A 17,207-nucleotide genomic window follows, 5' to 3' on the forward strand; every position below is an offset into this window, starting at 1 on the left:
TGTACTTTAAATTCACCTCTCTCCTCCATTCTCTGATCTTCCATCCCTTCCTTGGCAAATGGAGGAATGCCGATTCCGATGGGAGCTCATTCCCTTAATTTTGTTGTTTGTGTTGCAGAATACTTTGCTGATTCTTAACTGCCTTAACTTCATACATATTGAACTTTTAAGAGCCCATCTCATTGCTGTTTATCATGTAGAGGCAAAGCTGATAAAACATAGAAAGAAAGAAAAAAAACATTGGCAAAGTCAATAGGTCTTACTTTGCCAATGCTGATTTATAAATTAGTGTTTTTAAAGAAAATAAATAAAAAACCTGGAAGAAAAATAATCTTATCTATGTAGCATGGCATGATTTATTTATACTGTTCACTCTGGACACTCTGAACATAATTTAAAAGAATACGGAAGAGTCAAAATGTAAGGAAAGTGCTTGCCAAGGCCTGATATACTTTACACAGGACTCTGAACTGAAACAATTGCTCCAGCTATTTAGTATTCTGCAGTGGATTTTTTGAGCCCCCTTTTCATTTAATTTCCAGTCATGCTAAGGACACCTCCCGTCTCTACTGCCAGTTGATTTAGTGAAGCAGCCGGCCCCTCTACCAGCACCATGAATGAAACTTTGTATGCCCCGGATTTTGCTTTCATTAAATATTTAGAAAGCAGGAGATAAAACAAAAATAATCCTTAAAGTCTGCACTTTAGAAATACCCATGAAAAAATATACCTTTTGCAGACAACCTTAGAGAGAGAAATAAAAAGCAATACTGACAGGGCAGGGGGTGGCACTGAGACAGGAGAAAGGAGCACATGAGAGAACAAGCAAGAAAGCACATGCACTCCCATGATTGTTCCTTGATGTGAGCTGTGGAAGGATACTAGTAATCCAATTAAAACGGTGGTCAAAAGCTGAGCTCCAAGCGAGGGACAAGTAAAGGAAGGTAAGCCATGAAATAAGTAGCAGGCAAATGGCATTGCCAAGAAAGTGAACTAATGGTAAGCAGTGGGTTGAACCAAATCCCACTCTAAGTGTTGGTGTTGTACGTAATAGATCTTCAATAACAGATAGCGAACTGTTGTCTGCGGATGAGACCAACATAAATGAATGCAAAGGCTTGCTTGATATCTGTCAATTTCATGTCATGTGAAGTCTTTAAGAAAGTAATCCTATTATGGTGAATAGAAAATTGGCCACAGTTGTAGCGTGGTGAGTTACTTCAAGTCCAAGAATCGTACAGAAGTGGACTTCAAACTTTTTAATGCCACCTCCACCTCCACCCCCTCTCCCCCGTGAAAAAATCATCAGGCTCCCTCTGAATGTTTCACAATTATTACATTAAATTGGCATTGTTTAAATATGTCTAGACTTATTTACACATTGTAGCTAAGTTTTGTTACCATTTTAAAAATGCAATCAAATGCTTGATTGCCATACATACTATTCTGGTCAGCCGTGGCTTACTAACGTGTACAAGTATCCACAGCACAGTGTGATTATTAGAAGTGGAGTGGTGGGTTTTGGAGAATATTTGGAGTCCCTTCCCTTTTGACACATACTACCAGCTAGGTTATAATCAACCAAAGCAGTGTTATCAAGATAATGCTTCTTTTGGCCAGGCACCCCTCCCCATACCCGCCCTCCCAGGAGCACTTGAGGCCTGCTTAGGGGGGCCCGCCCCCCCAGTTTGAAGCTCAGTGCCCTATAGGATGCTGTCACAATGACTGGATGTTATCAGTTATATCATCAATGATGTCATTTGAGATGGCATCAGTGATGTCATCAATGATTCAATGTAACCTGTCATGAGTGATGTAATATGTGAGGTGCAAGTTATAGTTAGCTCAGTAAGCTACAACTTGTGAATTGCAGTGATTTGGTTTTTTTTTAATGTTAGTTGTATATCAGTTCAGTACCTAACTATAATGTCACTTTAAACTTTGTTTGTTTTTCAGTGAATTGCAGTTTTTCTTAACGTAAGCTAAGATCTTATTACCACACTAGACTGTAACATTCCTTTAACCTTTGCTCTTTGCAGGAAATTTCAGTTTTAAAATAAATATAGGTTAAGATCTTATTACCACATTTAACTATAAGGTCACTTTGTCTTTTTACCTGTGCCCTGTGCAGCGGGGTTTGGCCGCAAGGCCTGGCCCCAGGCCCGGCCCTGCTCCCTTACCCTGCTGCATGCGCCCAATTCCCCACTGCGCACAGCCTTCAGCCATGTGTAATGTGAGGTTAGGCGCAGGCCTTGTGAGCTCCACCTATTGTGGACACAAACCCACATTTTCTTTGCCTTTTTTGTAAACATTTTTAGGCTACCGTGGTACGTAGGTGGTACCCACACCCAAGTTTCAAACCCATGGCAAATCGGTACCATGAAGTTTGCACGATGCCACATTACCATAGGAATGAAGCTTGAGCAGTAGCTCCCCTGGGAATACTATGGTACCTCACAAGAGGGCAACTCTGGATCCTACAGGATTACCACAGTACCATGGCCTGAATTTAAAAATAAAATTTTACTTTTTGGCCCCTGGGGGTGGGCCCCGCTGAGTACCTCCCACCCCTCAAGTGCCTGGGGTTTAGGGTGCCTCTGCTCTGCCCTCTTACACTGTATAAACAGTACTTATTAAGAGCTTGGAAAATTTCATAATGATTTGTCAACACATTTTTAAAGTTGTATGCTTAGATTACAATCTTGCTTATTTGGTTTTAGCAGTACCGTTTAGTCTGACAAGTCAGCACCAACAATGCAACCATAAATAAGGGCAGAAAGTCTGTGATTTATTTCCATTATAATCATAAGAAACTAATTGGTTCTTGCATCAATAGTAAGATTAGGATTTATTGATCTTGATAGCTGTCAAAATGAAAGCATAGGAAGCTGAACGCTGTTTTGCAGTACTTGTGTCAATGTCTTACGCAGTTCCTTTTTTAACATCAACTTTAAATGTAGTGTTCAATTGTTTCAGAACTGGAACTTGTAGCATCCATACCCTTTGGTGAACAGGACCTAGTGGGAAACCCCAACTTAGACACCACAAGGAGAGGAAGGCGGCACCGAGGATCCCCTCAGAGTTCTCTCCAGGAATGCAGTCTGTGCGGCAAGACGTTCAGTAGTGCGAGTTCCCTCAGTAAGCATTATGTGACCCACAGCCAGGAACGCAAGCATGTTTGCAAAATATGCACCAAGGCATTCAAACGTCAGGACCACCTGTAAGTATTAGGGTGATGAATCATTCTGGCTTTTCACCATTTTAATTAACATTTACAAATTTACTTGGAAGCGTTTTATAAACAGATAAAACATACTTTTCTGTTTCAGCTCACTTACTCTTAACTGATCTGATTTCACCTCACCCCGAAAGAGTGGCAACACATGTTTGTGTATTGTAAAAAGAAAACCTTTGTTAACAGTACATGATTCAGCTAGGACCCTAAAACATAGTTTACACAGATGGTCATTCATTGCAAAACATTTTGATCCTTTGATGATTTCAGGCATGAAGATTTAAATTATAGTGTGGCGAGTGGGCTGCTTGCCAGGTAGGTGGACGTTCTGGCCTCCACCCCTCTGGCAAATGAAATTTCACCCCTTTTGAAGTTCCCTGCCTTCTTGGCTGCAATCCCAATTTCCTCAGTGCATCTGCCAATGCAGTGGATGAAAAGATATCCGAGCTGAATGCCACGTAGGTACCATGATTGCCTGATTGGCATTCATTTTTAGGTCTCGCCTGTCGATGCGCATGCGCATCGAGCAAGGCGAGAGTATTGGCACTTATCCGCTCTTTATCCACACTGCAAGGAATCGTGGCGATTCCTTGCAGTGCACGAGAAATTTAAGCTCAATGCGCATGCGCATTGAGCTTAAATCCGCGTGCACATGCCCCTAGCCGCCTACTCTCTCTCACAGCCTCCCCCAGCTCCGCCCCCTCACTACTTGATTGCACGGCCGCTAGGCCGTGCCTCCCCTACTCTCCTCCCCCCTCCTCCTCTCCTCCCCTGCCTGCCTGCCGCTAGGCCGTGCCTCCCCTACTCTCCTCCCCCCTCCTCCTCCTACTCTCCTCCCCTGCCTGCCTGCCGTCTCCGCCCCCTCCCCTGCCCGCCGTGCTTAAACGACAACTTGTTTTTGTAATGTCACGCTTCCAGTAAAATGTGTAAGTCCGATGAAAGATTTGTTAAACGGGGCATCTACAATGGAGGCCTTCGGCACACAATTGATGACTTGAAAAAATCCACACGCTCCCATCTACCATGACCTGATCCAGGCGTGGAGTGGAGCTCGGCCCTGATTACAGGGCTTTAGGACCACCACTGTTTGCACACGTGACACTACAGCACGCGCCACAGCTCTGCGGTGGATCCCGGAGTGGACACTGCAGTCCTGCGCCAAGCTTCGCCTTCTGACACGTCTTGTGTGAGCTTGTCTTTTCCAACTCGGACTCTGCGTTCAAGCTGCGGACCTTGATCTGCTTGGCTGCTCGTAGGAGCAAGTCTGACAGCATGATGTATAATGTACACCGTACGTTACAGCGGCACCTGCTGTTTCAAGATCGATGCCTCAGTGTTATTAGAGATGTTGGTGTTAAGATGCGCAGCAGTAGGGGCAGCTCGTGCGTTGTTAACAGGCTCACAGCCAGTACATCTTGCATCAATCCGTGCCTTACACGAATATATTACTCAATTTAGACTGTACGGTACCGTGAGATGGAAGGCATGTAGTCCAGGGTCGGACTCAGGAACAAAAAAGTGTTCGGAAACCACAATTAAAGTTTCCTCCATTTGCGAAAAAAATGACCAATGTTTGCCTATCTGGCCACTTTTGAACGTGTAAAGACACGCTGTATGGGTATTTTGTAAGGTGTGGGAGACTGTGTATGTGTGTTTGCTACGAGCATTTTTGTAGTAACATCATGGAAATCGGCGTTACAAACCCAGCCTATTTGGCCATTTAACAAGCACACCACCAGCTAAAAAAAAAATCGCCCCTCGTCCTGATCAGTCATGCTGCTCATCAAGCACTGAGTGCTTTCCCATAAGGCCATTCCGACCCTGATGCAGTGTCACCCGTTTGCTTTACAACACCCCCCCCCCCCTCCCCCTCCCCCTCCCCCTACCCAATTTGTGTGCAGGCGCCGCCTCTGCTGGCGCGCGCCGCCTCTGCTGCCAGGCTTCGATCGATGCCTCGGTGTTATTAGAGATGTTGGTGTTAAGATGCGCAGCAGTAGGGGCAGCTCGTGCGTTGTTAACAGACTCACAGCCAGTACATCTTGCATCAATCCGTGCCTTACACGAATATATTACTCAATTTAGACTGTACGGTACCGTGAGATGGAAGGCATGTAGTCCAGGGTCGGACTCAGGAACAAAAAAGTGTTCGGAAACCACAATTAAAGTTTCCTCCATTTGCGAAAAAAGTGACCAATGTTTGCCTATCTGGCCACTTTTGAACGTGTAAAGACACGCTGTATGGGTTTCTTGTAAGGTGTGGGAGACTGTGTATGTGTGTTTGCTGCGAGCATTTTTGTAGTAACATCATGGAAATCGGCGTTACAAACCCAGCCTATTTGGCCATTTAACAAGCACACCACCAGCTAAAAAAAAAATCGCCCCTCGTCCTGATCAGTCATGCTGCTCATCAAGCACTGAGTGCTTTCCCATAAGGCCATTCCGACCCTGATGCAGTGTCACCCGTTTGCTTTACAACACCCCCCCCCCCCCCTCCCCCTCCCCCTACCCAATTTGTGTGCAGGCGCCGCCTCTGCTGGCGCGCGCCGCCTCTGCTGCCAGGCTTCAGCACACCAGGCTGCACACCCCTCACCCACCAGTCACTTCATCCGCGCCCACTTCACACGCACTCTGCAGGTCATAAACAGGACCATCTGCTCCACTCCCAGCACTGCATGACCATCTTCAAAGCAAGCTTGTAACACGAGCTGCCCTCAGACGTTCCAAGACACACACTTTTAATGCTTCTGAGGTCGATAACATGAGCCCCGTTGCATTGACACACACTGCCCTCACACACACAAGTTACTGTCACACACACACCCTCAACCCCTCACCCTCACTCACCCTCAACACCTCACCCTCACTCACCCTCAACCCCTCACCCTCAACCCCTCACTCACCCTCACTCTCACTCATCCTCACTCACCCTCAACCCCTCACCCTCACTCACCCTCAACCCCTCACCCTCACTCACCCTCAACCCCTCACCCTCAACCCCTCACCCTCAACCCCTCACCCTCACTCACCCTCGACCCCTCCCCCTCGACCCCTCCCCCTCAACCCCTCACCCTCCCTCACTCACCCTCACCCCCACTCACCCTCACTCACCCTCACCCTCACTCACCCTCAACCCCTCACCCTCACCCTCACTCACCCTCAACCCCTCACCCTCAACCCCTCAACCCCTCACCCTCAACCCCTCACCCTCACCCTCCCTCACCCTCACCCTCACTCACCCTCACCCTCACTCACCCTCAACCCCTCACCCTCACTCACCCTCAACCCCTCACCCTCACCCTCACTCACCCTCACTCACCCTCAACCCCTCACCCTCACTCACCCTCAACCCCTCAACCCCTCACCCTCAACCCCTCACCCTCAACCCCTCACTCACCCTCACTCACCCTCAACCCCTCACCCTCACTCACCCTCATTCATCCTCACTCACCCTCACCCCCTCACCCTCACTCACCCTCACTCACCCTCACCCTCACTCACCCTCAACCCCTCACCCTCACTCACCCTCAACCCCTCACCCTCACTCACCCTCACTCACCCTCACCCTCAACCCCTCACCCTCACTCACCCTCAACCCCTCACCCTCACTCACCCTCAACCCCTCACCCTCACTCACCCTCAACCCCTCACCCTCACTCACCCTCAACCCCTTACCCTCCCTCACCCTCAACCCCTCACCCTCACTCACCCTCAACCCCTCACCCTCAACCCCTCTCCCTCACTCACCATCAACCACTCACCCTCAACCCCTCACCCTCAACCCCTCACCCTCACTCACCCTCACCCTCACTCACCCTCACCCTCACTCACCCTCAACCCCTCACCCTCACTCACCCTCAACCCCTCACCCTCAACCCCTCACCCTCACCCTCACTCACCCTCACTCACCCTCAACCCCTCACCCTCACTCACCCTCAACCCCTCAACCCCTCACCCTCAACCCCTCACCCTCAACCCCTCACCCTCAACCCCTCACTCACCCTCACTCTCACTCACCCTCAACCCCTCAACCCCTCACCCTCACTCACCCTCACTCACCCCCACTCACCCTCACTCACCCTCACCCCCTCACCCTCACTCACCCTCACTCACCCTCACCCTCACTCACCCTCAACCCCTCACCCTCACTCACCCTCAACCCCTCACCCTCAACCCCTCACCCTCACTCACCCTCACCCTCACTCACCCTCACCCTCCCTCACCCTCACTCACCCTCAACCCCTCACCCTCACTCACACTCAACCCCTCACCCTCACTCACCCTCAACCCCTCACCCTCACTCACCCTCAACCCCTCACCCAGTGCAATAGGTCTCAGACCATTTCAGTTACAGCTTTAAGAAATGTTTATGGCTTTTTTTATTTGTAATTCTTTAGCATTGGCTACAGGAAACAAAAATGCTAAACATTTACAAAAAAAAACCATAAACAATTCTAAAAGCACTAACTCTAATGGTGCGAGACCTATTGTATTTCCAATGCTTGTTTGTTTAAATGACACTCCCAAACCGGGAGTCTGTTTCTGGGAAACAAAATCAATGGCTCTGAGGCACTGGGAGTTTTTTCTCCAAGTGCTTGAGGCTATAATTTGTTTTGCTGACTGGGTCGCCAGGATTACATAAGACAGGACGACTGCCACTGTGACTCAGTGGTCCAGCAGTAGACCGACCGCTGGGTCAATGGTTTCTGAGAGTGGAGCTAGATGAGACTTTGAAGTCTGAAATCCTCCGGTACCCCTGAATTTAAATAAGGTGTGGTAGCTTGAGTTTGGGGGTGGCAATAGCACCACTAGCTTATGGCAGTGCTCTCATCCTGCGGTTAGTGACACCTTTAGATGCAGGGAAGCAACTGGCAAGAATGTTTTCTAAAGACTTTCCCAGCTCAGTGATTTCGCCTTGTGATGCATAATTCGAAGTATAGATTACTCAATTTTAGAATATCCCTAGGTGCCAGAATGGTTCCAGAAGATCAAACAGAATTGCTCCCACACAACGGTAGGTAGTGTTGTGCTGCTCAGCTCCAGCTTTGTTTTGCCCCAGAAGTGACAACTGGAGCTGCATATATGCGCCACTTCTGCGGGCTAATGTCATGTCCATTTTTTCTGCGCCTTCGACTCTGGAGCTCACTGCCAGCTTTTTCCTTTTATTTTAAGACGTTTTTTTCTTCCCAAAAATATTTTTTCAGGTTTCAAGGGCTATATCCCCTTTTAAAACTACAGGTTTAAAGATTGTAGGTTCTGTCACAAACTGATGTCTAACTCTGGTGTTTGGCTTTGGCACATGACTCTAACTGGCATATTCTCAGAATCGGCCCGTCTGCAAACAGGAAATAGCATTTTGGGATGTATCATCCCAAAAGGCCCTCCCAAAATAAAGAATCACAAAATTTGCGATTCCCTATTTTGCAAATGCATTTAAGAAATCGCAAATTGCCACCAACTACAAGTTCAAGTAGGGCATGTATGTGTGCCGAATGTGCTCATATACATATTTCAGGGGTGCACCAGGGTGTCCTTTTGACACCCTGGCACCCTTGAAATTGCATTCTAAATTTGCGATTCTCTAATTGCGAAGCGCAAATTGAGAATGTCTTCTAATTCATTCCAATGGGCCTCCTAGAACCTAGGAATGAATGGGAAGGAATTTCTTATTTGCAAATCGCAAATAAGAGATATGTAGAATTCTCAACATTTTTAGCAAATCCTACATACATCGCATTTTGTGATTCTCGAAAAATCACTATTTGAGAATCACAAATACAGTATTTGATACATATGCCCCTTAGTCCTGTGAAGAGTGCGCTGTATGAACCCAGAGATGACCCGGGAATGCAAAATCAATCTGTTTGTGGCCAAACACCGAAAGACCCTCTTGAAGTTGAGGGCACTGACCCTTTCCTGCTTCTGAGGACATTTCCACGACAGGTCATCATCGAGGTCCAAGTCTTGCATTAAGTTGCAGTCTGATGGAAACTTCTGCCTGTGCATTCCTCACCTAGTGAATACTCCTGCGCCAGAATTCAGCGGAGAAATTCTTTCCTAGCTCTCCCACGTCGACGAGGACGTCACAATAGCACAGCTCCGCTCGCGACACCGTATGATGTCATCGGAGCCATAAGAGGACCTCGTTGGCGTTCTGACGTCCGTTCCCTTTTTTCCGCGCAGTCGCCGCGTAATGGTTTTTCTATGGGCTCTCCATATTATTTGAAGAAAACTTTGTATCCTTGTTCATTTCTGATGGCTACTTCCAGGAAGGCTGGGTTTAAACCCTGCAGAGAGTGTGGTCGGCATATGTCGATTACAGACCCGCATGAAGACTGCCTCTGGTGCTCATCGTCGGATCACGATGTCGAAGAATGCCGAAGCTGCAAGAAAATGAATCCTAAGGCCATTAAAGAGCGTGAAGCCAAGCTGTTTATGTCCAAAACCAAAATGGAGAAGAGGGGTCGAAAAAGGGCGAAGTCATCATCTTCCCATACGTCAAAGTCAAGAAAGTATAAGAAGTCTAAGAGGAGGCATGGTTCTCGGCACCGTTCTTCGAAGGCCAGGGCGTCGAGGCCTCCGGCTGTACGGCTTCGAAGAAAGGACTTAGTTTATCCATCTCCTCGGGTGACGCCGGTTCCATCTCCGGTTTCGGGGTCGCCAGCTTCTGAAGGCTCTTTAGCTGCATGAAGGCTCTCCGGCTCCTCCGATGTCTCCAACACCTAGGGAGTCGTCACCAGGCCGGGTGGCTTCACCTGTGCGGGCGCCGTTCCCGGCTTTGCAGCCTCCAGTTCGACCTCAGGTAATTCCACTTCAGGAAGGTACGGATCCATATCCTGCTTTTCCTGCTCCTGGGTCAGACTCTTCGCATTTTCGTAATGCGATTTTGGCATGTTTGCCAGGGCCTCTGCTCCATCCGGTGCGCCTTAGGGCCCCATGGGTCCTTTGGCCTTTTAACTTGGGTGTTCTTCGCATCTATCCTCAAGTACCCTTTATGCCATTCTTGCTGTCGACTCCAGCTTGGCATTTCCCGGCGCCGAGGTCCTCTACTCCGGCTCCTCGGACTCCTTCGGCTGTTGAGTCTGCGCCGCCTCGAGTTTGATCGATGTCAAGATTTCAAGCTGAAGCTCCTCCATCGATGTAGTTGATGTCTTCACCAGCGCCAAGGCTCCTTGAGTAGGAGGAATATGCACGGGATCAGGAAGGAGAGATTGTTGAGTCTATGGATGAGTTTGAATGTCTACATGAGGTCATTGGCTTGGATACTTCTCCTGAGTAGTATCTCCCATCTGCTAAGGCTGGGTGTGCAAGACTTTGCTCCTTATCATGTGGTCATAAGAAAGGCAGCTGATTTGCTTGGTCTGCATCTCCCCTTGGCTGAAGTGAAATCTAATATCCTTACAGAGGTTCTTAATACAGCTTCTTCAGCTTCTGAACCGTTGCTTCCCTTTACTGAGGCTTTGACAGAACCAATAATGGAGGTGTGGCAAAAGCCTTTGTCTGCTCCTGCAGTTTCTCGTTCCATCTCTAGAAGGTACAGGCCTGCTCCTGAGGATCTGTTTGTTTTGTCTTCACATCCTACACCGGAAAGTTTAGTTGTCCAGGCTTCTTGTTTGAAGCAGTCTTCTGGTTCTTTTTCTGCCATTCTTGGTGATAGGGATTCTGAAAAAAAAGGAGCATGCGGCAAAGAAGGTATTCTCTTCTGCAAGTATGGCTCTTAAATCCAGTAATGCAACCTGTCTTATTGAAAGGTATATCCATGCTTTGATGGATTCAGTCATGCAGCTAGCTCCGAAGTTGCCTGAGGAAGATCGGAATAATTTCTTGGAGGTCCTTTCAGATTCTCAGGCTGCGGCCCGGCAGGTGATTCAATCGGGTATGGACACTGCTGACTCTGGCTCATGTGATGGGGTCTTCTGTGGCGGCAAGAACATAGACTTCGCTTTCTCATCTGATGTTATCCAGTATTATGGGTATCTTTCATAGATTCACATCCCTGAATCATTCCCCGTCGTCGGGGTGGGAGTCCCCGGTATATAAAATAGTAATGTCCTAAAGACATATATATATATACTAATAGGCCAGAGGCCTCACATTAGTAACCTATCTGAGTCCTTTTGTAAAAAGGACCAAACTTTGGCCAGGAGCCAATCAGCTACTACCACCCTCTAGAACCTTCCTGGAAGGAGCCCTAGTCCCTCAGATATTCTACTGCACATCGTGCTAAGGGAGTCTCCACTGAGCTCTGCTCAGGTTTCTGTTTTTTCTGGATTTTATCCATATTTTTCTCTTGCTGTTTACTCTTGTGAAGGAGGGCTAGAGTCTACTATGTCTACCACTCCTAAAAAAGGGCTTTTTAGACCTTGCGCCTCGTGTAAGAAGCTGAGACTGCATGTAGATGACAAACATGAAGACTGCCTCTACTGTCTCTACCCTGACCATTCTGCCAAGGACTGTAAGGTCTGTCGCACTTTCTCTGTCAAGACTCTTAAAGACAGAGAGGGACGCCTGCTTCTGTGGCTTCAGAGACTGAAGGACAAGGATCAAGCAGTCTCCTCAGGTGAGAGCGAGTGTTCCTTTAGGAGTTCACACTCCTCTTCTAAAAGGCCGAGACAGACTTCTCCAGGTCCGTCTAATATGCCTCCTCAAAAGAAGACGCCTAAGTCTTCAGAGGGCTGTCGGAAGACCATGGCAGTAAAGACTTCTCTTCAGGAAACTACATTCAAAAAGCCTATGCTAGTGTCTTCTGCCATGCCCGTGACAGCGTCGACAGTCACCATCTCTGCGTCGACAGCGTCTGCCTTCACCGCCTTGACGACATCTACTTCCACTTCGTCGTCGTCTGGTAGGTCTATACCATCTGTTATTCCTGTCAAAAGACCGTCGACGACGCCTCGTCGTCGACAGCTCCTTCGTCAACGAAGCCGAAGCCTTAGTCGTCGACGAAAGTCCCTTCGACGTCGACGCCATCGACGACGAAGCCATCGACGTCGACACCAGCATCGACGAAGCCGTCGACACCAGCGTCGACGAAGCCGTCGACGACAAGACAATCGACGAAACCGTCGACGACAGTACCGACGACAGAAAACACCGTCTACGCCGATACTGTCTACGACATCGTCGTCGGAGAAAACAACAGAGAAGTCTGCGGTGGCCGTCAGTTTCTCACCGTCGACGACCACCCCGTCAACGGGCCCGTCAACGGAAGGCTCTCCCAAGATAAAGTGTATTTATACACACTTCAAAATGTCAACGCATACGCTGATGCCAGAAGCGACGTCTCCTAGCAGAGTCCAACCACTGCCGCCGGCCAATCTACTGGAGACTGAGGACTATGATGATGGAGCCATGTTCCCAGTGGCAACAAGCCCATCACAACTACTTGTTAAGGTACATGAGAGTTCGGACAACGAAGACATGGATCAGGAAGACATTCCTTATCAAGAGGAATATCATTCGCTTCCTCCTTCACAGCCTATGGTGAGCCTCCCGGCTTCAATTGTCACGGACCGCCAGTTCCTTATAGCGGACTACAAACAGCGGTTCCCACCTGCTCCGCCACCTCCAGTGGTGCCACCTCAAGCTGTATCATCTGCCCCTCCTCCTCGCCATAAACCACCTCCACTGGTGATTACCCCAGATCCTGTGTCTCTGCCTCCGCAGCAATCTTCGGACGAAGAGGAAGCAGTGGAAGAGGAAGAGGAGGGTCAACAAGAAGAAGGAGAAATACAAGAGGATGAGTGGGACGAATACGTCATCTCACATCCAGCTTCCCCAGACCAGGCAAAGGCGGACTCCCCTCCAGAGGACATGGGGGGGTTTCACAATATTATAGAACGTGCAGCAGCGAGGTTCAAAATAGAAATGACCACACAACCTCAGGACTGCTTCTTATACGACTTTAAGGAGCCATTCAAAAAGACGGTCCGGTCAATCCCGATTATTGAACACATCTGCGACCAGGGATTAAAGATAATGCAAAACCCCTCATCTCTACTTCCAGTGCTGGCCAGACTTGATAAGAAATACAAGGCCCGGACAAGGCACCGGCATGTCTTACAGGCCATACTAACCCGGACTCTGTGATCACACAGGCCGCGCAGCGGAAATCCAACAATCCGGCTGCCGCACTGACTGCGCCTCCGGACAAGGAAGGCCGTAAACTCGATAACATCGGGAAGAGGTTCTCCTCGATGTCGGCCATTAACGTCAGAGCAGCAAACTCGCTTGCGCTCCTGGGACGCTACAATCGCCAGATGTGAGCAGATATAGCACCATACCTAGGCTCTCTGCCAGAGGAGCAGAAAGAAGAAGTCAAGAAAATCCTCCTTGAAGGAGAGCGGTCCGCCTCGGAGATTATTGATGTGGCGAAAGAAAGATCCCCCCAGAAGACAGTGGCTTCTTTCTCAAACAGACCTCCGCTTCTTCTCCATTTTACGTAGTTGGTTGGAAAAATTTCCAACTTCCTCCACAATTGGCAAAAAATAACTACGGATCGTTGGGTTCTCCAACTGGTTCGGTTCGGGCATACTCTGGAGTTTGTGGACACTCCTTCTTCGAACCCTCCATGTCCCATGCCACACAAGAATCTTCATCTTCTTCAAGCGGAACTCTCACTAATGCTTCAAAAAGGAGCTGTAGAGAGAGTTCCCAGAGGTCAGAGGGGGAAAGGATTCTACTCACGGTTCTTCGTGATACGGAAAAAGGAGAAGAAATGGAGACCTATACGGGATCTAAGGAACCTCAACACATACCTCAAAAAACAATCCTTCCGGATGGTATCCATTCAAGAGGTGTTACAACTCCTCAATTCCAGGGATTTCATGGTGTCCTTAGACCTCCAGGATGCCTATTTCCACATACTCATCCACAAAAGTCACCGCCAGTTCTTAAGGTTCACTGTGGCGGGCAGACATTACCAGTTCAGAGTGTTGCCTTTCGGCCTAAAGTCGGCGCCACGCATTTTTACAAAATGCCTATCTCCAGTGGCAGCCTACCTTCGCCAACAGCATCACCAGGTATTCCCCTACCTGGACGACTGGCTCATCAAGTCTCCTACTCTAGAAGGTGTGAACAGGTCTTCCAACGCCTGTCTTCAGCTCTTCGAGAGTCTAGGACTTACACTCAATCAGGAAAAGTCAGTACTACAGCCCTCTCAACGCCTCACTTTCCTGTGAGCAATTCTGGACACACATCAAGAGAAGGCCTTTCCATCTCAGGAACATCAGGCCAAACTGAGGTCGCTGGCAGCACACATTCAGCTCAAAAAGACCATCGAGGTGCGACTTTTCAAGTCACTGCTAGGAATGATGTCCTCCAACATCCTCCTGATTCCACACTGCCGCCTTCGTATGCGTCCCTGACAGGAGGCACTATCAGCCCAGTGGATTCAAAGTACGGGATCCTTCGCCGATCGACTCAGAATCACCCCGTTCATGGTGAACGCCCTACACTGGTGGCTTCAAATAAAAAACCTGAACCAAGGCCTTCCATTACTGCTTCCGGTCTCCCCACACGTGATAACAACAGATGCATCGTTGGAAGGATGGGGTGCGTTCCTGCAGGAACTTCAGATACATGGTCAGTGGTTGCCAGCAGAGAAACTGCTCCACATCAATCTGTTAGAACTGAGGGCAGTATACCTGGCTCTTCGAGCTTTCCTGCCCAGAATCAGGAACTCCCCAGTGCTTGTGAGGACGGACAACACCACCACAATGCACTACTTAAACAAGCAAGGGGGAACTCGATCCATGACATTGTCTCAAGAATCACAGCGAATTTGGAAGTGGCTACTCCAACACAACATCTCGCTGAGGGCGGAGTATGTCCCAGGAGCAGACAACACCCTGGCGGACTCTCTAAGCAGGCAACGCTCCATCTGCCACAAGTGGGAGCTCGACCAACATGCCCTCAACGCAGTGTTCTCCAGATGGGGCAGACCTCACCTGAATCTGTTTGCGACAAAGATCAACGCAAAATGCCAACATTACGCAAGCTGGCTTCCACAGAAAGGGTCTCTCGGGGATGCATTTTCGATGACATGGTGCAACGTCTTTGCCTACGCTTTTCCACCATTTCCCCTGATCCCCAGGGTCCTTCGGAAACTGAAAGCGGAGCATTGCACGTTGATCCTGGTAGCCCCAGCGTGGCCACGCCAACACTGGTTTACAGAACTCCACCTTCTATCGCTGGAGCCTCCGATTCCTTTCAGACCTTACCCGCATCTCCTCACCATGAACCAGGGGCAAGTCCAGCATCCAGATCTGACATCTCTCAGATTATCGGCTTGGCTCCTGAGTTCAGAGAGTTCCAGGACTTAGATATCCCTCAGGACTGCAAGGTTGTCCTAGCCCGGGCCCGGGCTGACAGTACCAATAAGACATATTCCCTTAAGTGGAAGAGATTCTGTTTATGGTGTAAAGCTAACAAACTGCACCTGTTCTCGTCATCTCCGGCACAACTGCTGCCCTACCTGCTTCACCTAGCCAACTCGGGACTGGCACACGCCTCAATCAAAGTCCACCTGGCAGCCATATCTTGATTCAGACGCTCTTCGTCTGGTGCTTCTCTATGGTCCAATAGACTGATCAAGCAGTTTCTAAAAGGCTTATTCAGGACTTATCCTCCAGTGAGACCTTTACCACCTACATGGCAGCTCAATCTTGTCCTGGCGCAGTTGATAAAGCACCCCTTTGAGCCGATACACAAAGCGGATCTCAAATACTTGTCATGGAAAACAGCTCTCTTGCTGGCTCTCACATCAGTAAGGAGGGTAAGCGAGCTACAGGCTTTCTGTATTCAGGACCCGTTCCTTCAGTTCAAACAGGACGGAGTCATTCTACGGACTAACCCCAAATTCATACCAAAGGTTCCGTCTGCTTTTCATCTGAACGAACCTATTGTCCTGAGATCTTTCTTCTCTAATCCATCCTCTACAGCAGAAAGATCTCTACATTCCTTAGATCTGAAGAGATGTCTAAAATTCTACCTTCATAGAACAGAACAATTTCGCAAATCCAACAAACTATTTATTGCTTTCAGCAGGCCCAGGAAGGGCCTACCATTGACAAAGCAGAGCATTTCAAGATGGATCTCTGCAGCTATCGCCTTCTACCACCAACAAGCGGGTCATCCTCTGCCAGCCAAGGTTCGAGCTCATCCCACTAGAGCGGTTTCCACCTCCATGGCGCTCTTTTCTGGGGTGCCCATTGTCGACATTTGCAGAGCGGCGACATGGAAAACACCACATACGTTCACCAAGCACTACTGCTTGGATTCTGAACTTATGAAGGATGCAGCAGTGGGACAGGCAGTGCTCCGTCATCTATTCCATTAGAGGTGAGCCTTCTTCCTCTCATCCCACCTTTCCAATTTCACTGATTGCACATTTCTTATCTTGCTACTGTTTGCAGTTTCTTTTGTTGCACTATTGATAAGTTATTATCAGGTGTCTTACATACTATATTATGCGAAATGTGCTGCATACTACTCGCTACTCTGATTCAGGCATGTGAATCTATGAAAGATACCCATAATACTGGATAAGAAATGCGTTACTTACCTGTAACTGCAGTTATCCAGTATTGGTATCTTTCATAGATTCACATGCAACCACCCGCCTCCCCTGGAAGGGCTCACCTTGGTTCTCTCAATAGGTACTACTTAGGACGGTGCTTACGAACATCTGAGGGACTAGGACTCCTTCCAGGAAGGTTCTAGAGGGTGGTAGTAGCTGATTGGCTCCTGGCCAAAGTTTGGTCCTTTTTACAAAAGGACTCAGATAGGTTACTAATGTGAGGCCTCTGGCCTATTAGTATATATATATATGTCTTTAGGACATTACTATTTTATATACCGGGGACTCCCACCCCGACGACGGGGAATGATTCAGGCATGTGAATCTATGAAAGATACCAATACTGGATAACTGCAGTTACAGGTAAGTAACGCATTTCATATACCTGATACTCCC

The 17,207-nt window shown here is 48.5% G+C and overlaps 1 protein-coding gene across 1 annotated transcript in view; it reads left to right on the forward strand.

Moving 5' to 3' along the window:
* ZNF541 (zinc finger protein 541) overlaps nucleotides 1-17,207 on the forward strand; it is a 1,260,340-nt gene that overhangs the window by 92,902 nt on the left and 1,150,231 nt on the right. The window contains exon 2 of the mRNA XM_086938682.1: nucleotides 2,977-3,220. Coding sequence (XP_086794808.1) covers nucleotides 2,977-3,220 — 244 coding nt within the window. The remainder of the gene's footprint in view (nucleotides 1-2,976; nucleotides 3,221-17,207) is intronic.

This window comes from Lissotriton vulgaris, chromosome 9 (genome assembly GCF_964263255.1).
Source record: "Lissotriton vulgaris chromosome 9, aLisVul1.2, whole genome shotgun sequence".
Lineage (NCBI taxonomy): Eukaryota > Metazoa > Chordata > Amphibia > Caudata > Salamandridae > Lissotriton > Lissotriton vulgaris.